Below are 7,212 nucleotides of genomic sequence, written 5' to 3'. Positions count from 1 at the left end.
TGCTGAGGGTAACTAGCAACGCATGCAGTAATAACTGCACGCAATGTATCTATGTAATGTATGGAAGATGTATGCAAGCTCTATCACATTTATGTAGTGTTATTTATGGCATAAAACTTATGCCTACAGTTAGAGAAGGAAAATATGTAAAGATTACTATTGGAATGAAACAGGGATGAAACCGTGAGGGATGAAACAGCCATAATATGTGGTAACAATGGTGCTCTGGATGTACTCTTTGTCAACAGCAAACGAGTTATCAAATTGTAATTTTTCTTACATGATTTCTGAGTAGGATTGCGGGCTCTTGATTGGGAAATACCTGGAAATTTTGGGGGATGGAGCCTGAGGAGGGCTGGGTTTGGAGAGAGGAAGGACTTCAACGGGGTAGAATGCCATAGAGTCCACCTTCCAAAGCAGCCATTTTCTCCAGGTGAACTGATCTCTGCCACCTGGAGATGAATTGTAATAGTGGGAGATCTCCAGCCATCACTTGGAGGTTGGCAACTGTATTTCTGAGCTAGTTATGTGGATATGGGGGGGGAGAGTGTAATGTTTCCCTGAAATTATAATGCGTGCTTCATAGTGTTATTCATAAATGACAGAGAATCATCTACCATCTGTTGCCTGGATTTGCAGGATCAGGAGCAAAACCTGCCCTTAGCTTACCCTATGGGGTGGCCAAGATGCTGCTCTCACTGAAATCTGTATAAACACAGCAATTTCTGGAGAACTCTGCATCAAAATGAATTCCTATTTAGTACTGGACCAAGCATTAAAAATAGTTAATGTATCAATGATAAAACACATTTGATTGGATATAATGAGCCAAAAGTGCCAGAGTGATGATGTAGCGGCTAGGAAGTTGAACTTGGAGATGAGAAATCCTGGTTCAAATCCTTATTTGGTTATAATGCTCATTGTCTAGTCGTCAACATTATTTCTCAGCCTGTCTCACTTGTTTCTTGGGAACCAAGTTCCATGTTTCATTAGATGGCTGTGGAGATTGTAGAGTAATTCCTGTCTTTCCAGGAACCCCAACCATAAGCCAGGTTTGGACTTCCATTTATTTCCTTCTTAAAATCATTATACAGATGCAGAATGGAAAAAAGAGACTGATTGCTACTTGAATAAAGACTCAGAATATGTCTTAGGTCAGGAGACTAAGCTATATGTTTCTCGTTGTTGTGCAGATTTAAAAGACAAGAGTGTACTTTGTGTTAAAGTTGACAAAATGACTTTATATATAGGGAAGCATTTGAAGTATTGTATAAGCCACCTTTTTAACCTTGGTTTTTCAGTAAGTTTCAGTATGGTAGGCCAATACAGTGTCAGTTGTATTAGATTTTATGCATAAATACTGATAAAATAGTATTAACTAACCTTTCAATGGATAAACGTATTTATGTGCAAATATTTATTTGATGAACTGTACGTATTATAGAAGTTCACAAATACTTAGCTCATTTTCAGAAGGAAAGTTATCAGAGCCATTCTGAAAATATTGCATGTTTATATAAATATTGTACACACCTTGTGAAAAGGGAAAACCCCCAATAAGAGTAGGAAACCTGCCCCATATGATTCAGAAGTTATATGGATTCATATAATTTATATTGATAGTGGCAAGCCTGTGAATGACCCTTAAGTTAAACACTTCTCCCAAGGAAAAAAATGAGCAGCAGATAAATTTGATGAGGATCATAACCTGTTCATGGATAATTTATAACAGAACTAAAGCTTTTATATGAACTACGCACAACAAATTATTTGACTATCTGGGCTCTATGTGGTCAGTTCTAGATTCTAGAATCCTGTGTACATCTCAGCACTGCAGAATTCTAGCAAACTGCCCACCACTGTATGTGTGCTTTGTTTAAAAGTTTTAAGTATGTGTGTTTGTATGTAGAGAGGGGGAGGAAATGGCCAACTCAGTGACATCCACGTGCCAACTGTCAGACAACCTGAGCCTAGCTGCAGTTCCTTCTGTCCTTTTCCCCTTATGGGAATATCCTGGAGCCTTGATTTACATCAGCAGTTGCCAAGGGCCACAAGTATCTGAGGATGGTTTATGTGGGCTAGCATCTGGATCACTAGCCGGTTTCTAAACCCACCTGAAGCTTAATTTTGAAAAAAAGAAAAACCTGTTCTCCCTTTCTGGCTTCCCCCAGCCACCTTCTGTTCCCCACCCCCCACCTTCATTTAGATTTAAGCCTTAAGAAAGGACTTGTTCCTTTACTACTGTGTAAAGCTCTTACATTATTACAAATGCATAATAATAACAATTAGCTGCCTTGAATGCCTACTAGCAGAAAGATGAAATTTAAATAGAATAAAATCTGACATATTCTCTTATATCCCAATTTATGTTAATATACTTTTATTTTCCTAGAGGGACTTCTCAAAAGTGTGTTGAATGTATTTTGATAGGGGTTAGAGACAGAATTTTGGCTTCCCTATCTCACTGGAAGCCATACAGTAAAGTGAATTAGCAAGATCCAAACATAGTCCTTTTCAAAAAATAATTTTTTAGATCTTACGATTTAGACTAATGCTCCTTCTAGTTAATGGCATCTGATTTTTCCTTTAAAAAGGAAATGTTTTTCTTAATTGAAATACATCTACTCTTACGTGATTACTATTACAGTCCATAGCACACCTGTTTGAAGGTACTCCCCTTTATAACACAAATTCATATTTCAAACAAATTTCAAATTATGGTAGGGTTGGCCTAAAACTGAGCCACATGTTCGCTTAATGCCGTTTCCCAGTGCTTTTAATGTTTGCTCAGAAGTAAATCCATTGTTTTTAATGTGTGTCATCCAAACAGGGCCTGGGCCCAGATATAATTTCTCTGGGTCTAATGGCCCTGAACGTATTTCTGAAAAGCATATCACAGACACGCAATCCCATGTCATACACACAGTTTCATGAGTTGTGAAGGGAAAGTGTCGAATTGATTCCTAAAGTGACACATAGACCATATCATGATAATGGGCTTCTGGGTACCCAGGCACCCCAAACTGAGGCTAGGCAAGGATTTGCACCTGAAGTCATCTTGTTTGGTGAAGAAAACTCTTTAAGAGTTTACAGAGCCCACGTCACAATGAACCTGCTTAATTTTGTCCCACACTGGAGGGAGGGAGCTGGGACGAGGAAGACTGCAGATGCGACTTGATTTGGGGGCAGCGGCCCCAGCTTCCCAGGGGCAGTCGTGGGCTGCCTGACCAGGCAGGCTCCCTAAAAACGACGCGGTCATCACTTCCGTCTCTAGGATGTGAACGCAAGCCCGACACGCGAGAAGGCAAGCCTGGTTTCCCTCCCCGAAACCCCCCCCCCGCCTCGCTTTCTGCCCGGCCTCAGCAACATTCCCACGCGACCACCCACAGACATCGGTGCAGCGCTGTCCCGCGTGGGGGGGGGGAACAAACAAACAAACAACCCCCTTCCGAATTGCGGACTCGACCCAACTTCTGCGGCCGCGCCGGGGCCGGTCCGGTCCCCGCGCTGGTTCCGAGCTCAGCGACCCGACCCCGACCCGCCAAGTGAAGCTTTGCCCCCCCTCCCCGCCCCCAAGCAGCAGCTGGGACGAGCGAAGGCGTCTCCCCCCCCCCACCGCGCGCAAACTGTGCCGAGAGCGCGACTCGCGACCACCACGCGGTCTCGTGTCGGGGGGGGGGGGGGGCGGTCAGCTCGCCCAGCCTGGACGGGCCAGCTCGCCCTCGTCGCCTCGCCAAGCCCCTCCCCCGCTGTCCCTTCCCCTTCTTCTCTGCCCCCCCCCCCCGTCACCATCCGCCTCGCGTCTCCCCCTCCCCTTAGCCGGTCAGTCCGAGGGGGAGCGCTGCTGGGAGAGCGGCGGCGGCAGCATCTGCACGGGGGAAGGCGCCGCCGAGGGTGGGAGCGCGAGAGGGGCGAGCGCGCCTCCTCCCCTCCTTCCTCCTCCTCTCCTCTTCTCCCCCCCTCCTTCTTCCCCTTTCCCTTCTTTCTGCTTTTCTCCCCTCCTTCTCCCCTCACTCACTTCTCCCCCCCTTCTTCTCCATAGGCACCCCCCCCCAACAAAAGCACTGCATTTTCTCTGTCTCTCTCTGCCCCCTTTCCCCCCTCCTCCCCCCGCTTCAGACACACAAGAGTCGCGCGCGCCCGCAGGCTCTCTCTCTCTCTCTCTCTCTCTCTCTGCACTCCCCCCCCTCCTCTCCGTTGTCATCTCCCATCAGCTCCTCTCCGTGAACCCGGCACGTTGACTTGCCTGCCTCTTGCTCGCGCGCTCTCGGCGGCCGCGTCTTCCTCTCCCTTCGCTCTTCTCTCGCTCTCCCCCCCCCTGCCGCCCCGCACCTACTTACCTCCCGCACCCCCTTCCCACACTCTCTCAGTCGCACCTGGAACCAGAGCCGCCGCCGCCGGCGACAGCATGTCCCGAAGGAAACAGAGCAAACCCAGGCAGATTAAACGTAAGTTTTGCTTTCCTTCAGAGAGGCGGGAAGGGAAGGGGTGGCGAGGAAGGGCGCGCACGCCGACGGGGGCTTTGGACACGGGCGCGAAGAGGACCGGGAGGGACCGCGGAGGGGTGGGTGGGGGGAGGGCTGAGCAGAAGTCAAAACAAATTTCGTTTTTGTGGGGAGGGGGTCACCTCGCGGCGCGGGGTCCTTCCCTCCCCCCCTCCCTCCACCCCACAGTAAAGTTGGCTGCGAACTTTAGCGCGGGCGAGAGTTGAAGGGGAGACAGGCGCCGGGCGGGTTTCTTCAGGTGACCGGCGGGGCGAGGCGAGGGCAGCCCTCCCGCCCCCCCCCCCAGCCCCGTGGGAAGCGCAGGCAGAACTCGGCGAGGGGCGCGGAGCCTCCGCGCGCAGCCCGGCCCCCTTCCCCCAATGCCCCAAGAAGGGGCTCTCTGCGGGAGCGCTCGCCTTTCCCTCTCCGCCGCCCCCCCCCCGAAGCTCGCGCGCCGGGAAAGACCCCAGAAGGAGCGCGCCGGCTCCTGGCGAAGGACGCGCCTTTTGCCCCAAGAGAGGCTGGGGAAGCGGCGCGAAACTCTTCTCGGGGGAACCGGCTGCTTTCTGGACGCGCCCGTGCAAAAAGAGGCGCGTCCCTGGGTCTGTAGGAATGCGGCGTTTCGGTCGGGAGAGAAGGGCCCGTTCTTGGGAGAGGAGGAGGTTGGAGGTGCTCAGGAGGTGAGCGGATGGGGGGAGCGGGCTTTTTTTCTTTTTTGCCAGCGCTTTCGCCAGCCTGGGACAAAACAATCTGGCGGAGTCGCCTGCGGTGCCGACTTCATAAAGTTTTGGGGAGCTCTTGAGGTCCCACCCGCCCCCGTTCAAAGACGGTTAATCGACGCTGGAAGTAGGATAAGAAGAGATTTTTTTTGTTTTGTTTGTTTAAAAAAACAAAACAAAAAACCGCATCGGTGTCCAAAACAGACTTCAACAGACTAGTCTGTTGGCCAAACGCCTTTCCAACGCACGGTCATGTGATTTGCCCAGACTCTTTAAATAACAACCCCCCCCCCGGTTTCCAAGATCCACAATGCAATGGGAGTGTCTGTCATATTATATATATATATATATATATATATATATATATATAATATGACAGAGACACTCCCATTGCATTCATTCATTGCATTCGCAGTAGTAATTAAATAATTAACTGATTTGGCAAAGAAGATAATGCTTTTCAGGTTTAAAATGGCCCCTAAGTGTTTTGGGTTATAGTTGAAGAAAGAATGTAGCTCCTCCCTAGAAATAAGTTTTTGACACTCACTTTTTGGTAAATACAACTTGTAGGACGAAGTTAAAAACATTATTCTGATGCTTCTGTTATACAAATTGTATAACAGTGATTGTAAATATGCTTCGGTTTTATGTTATTTGTAAATTATACATGCCTGGATTTAGATGCCTAAGATCATGGAAACCATGAACATTTTAGTCTCTTAAGAGGGGTAAAAGTGGTTCCCTTTATCGAATATAGCTGAGAAAACTATTAACTGGCGGGGGACATTCTTCTGCATTGTGTGATTGGTGACTTGTTAATAAATAATTAACATTTATTGATTGCATGGTGCAGGGACCATTACATTCTATTTTTTCCATACTTTGCTATCTCCTAATTTAACTGATAAATGCTTTTATGCCCACCTTATAATGTCAGATAAAAGCTGTTGTACTAATTGAGTCTATTGAATTCTGTCATGGGTTGGTCACACCAGCTATTTTTGGTAGCTTCCTTGCATAGCAAGATATATTAACTCTGAGAGTCGCTATCCATTGTTTATCTTACATGTTAATCTGTGTGTATATATTTTATAGATGCAACATGCTTCATTGGGCATACAGACTTAGAGAATACTTCAGTTAGTCAACATTAATACTTGTAATTTTTCAGAACTTTTACATTGTAGGTGGGCAATTTTCAGACAGTCAGATTTTTTCTTTCACTTAAAATAAGCAGAGTCTTCAAGAGGCTGAAGATGTCTTCCATACCCCAGAACTTACAGCAGGTTGGTTATTTTCTAGGGAGAGTGGAAAGAGAGGGGGGGCTGAGATGAGTGAAAAGTATCTGTGGCTCACCGTGTTCTCTGTAGAATGAGTTTTTCATCTAACATTGTTTGCTAAAAAAGCAAACTTTCAGAATAGCTGGAATGTTATGTTTAGCAAGCCCAATTTAAACATTTGGCAAATCTATATAAGCATATTAAGAGATGAAAGGACACAAACACAGTCCCCAATGTGCCCCTCAGACTTGACAGTTACACTAATAGGTTTGCTAGCAATGGGACTATAATACTACTCTTAGGTCTGAGATCTCCTCAGTTTGTAAAGAGAACTCAAGTCGTGCTGATGCACCTTCTAAATTGTGCATGCTTTTATGACAAGCAAAAAGTCAGAAACTCCAAAGACAGTCAATTCAAAGGACAAAAAGGTTGTTGGGCACAGTTTTCCCCCTCTTTTACTGCATACAGTTTCCTGCTATCTAAAATTGTGATTTATGCAGTATTTTAATATTTTGCTTATTCTTTCCCCTTGGGTGCTCTCTGGGCAGCGATAAAAAGGCGACGCTGAAAGAGCACCATTAATTTGCTCTGATGACTGGCCAGATAAGGGGAGATAATGGGAAAGATAAGCGGAGAAGATATACCATCAGAAACCCGATTATTACCATTAAAATTCCAGCCCAGCAATCTGCAGAAGCCTGATAATTCCTTCTCCGTTTCCACCACTTT

General features: G+C 46.6%; 1 protein-coding gene across 2 annotated transcripts in view; it reads left to right on the top strand.

The window, feature by feature from the left end:
- The first annotated feature begins 4,396 nt into the window (after positions 1-4,396).
- The window catches only part of ZFPM2 (zinc finger protein, FOG family member 2), a 378,561-nt gene continuing 375,745 nt past the window's right edge, over positions 4,397-7,212 (top strand). Inside the window, exon 1 of one of the 2 annotated variants that reach the window (XM_056854876.1) lies at positions 4,397-4,448. In XM_056854876.1, the coding sequence (XP_056710854.1) occupies positions 4,409-4,448 (40 nt within the window). In that variant the 5' untranslated portion in view covers positions 4,397-4,408. The remainder of the gene's footprint in view (positions 4,449-7,212) is intronic. The other variant, XM_056854875.1, reaches the window with a different exon arrangement.

The sequence above is a fragment of the Euleptes europaea genome, chromosome 8 (assembly GCF_029931775.1).
Source record: "Euleptes europaea isolate rEulEur1 chromosome 8, rEulEur1.hap1, whole genome shotgun sequence".
NCBI classification, from domain to species: Eukaryota; Metazoa; Chordata; class Lepidosauria; order Squamata; family Sphaerodactylidae; genus Euleptes; species Euleptes europaea.
The sequence above is the reverse complement of the archived record's forward strand: the minus strand, read 5'-3'. Positions and strand labels throughout refer to the sequence as shown.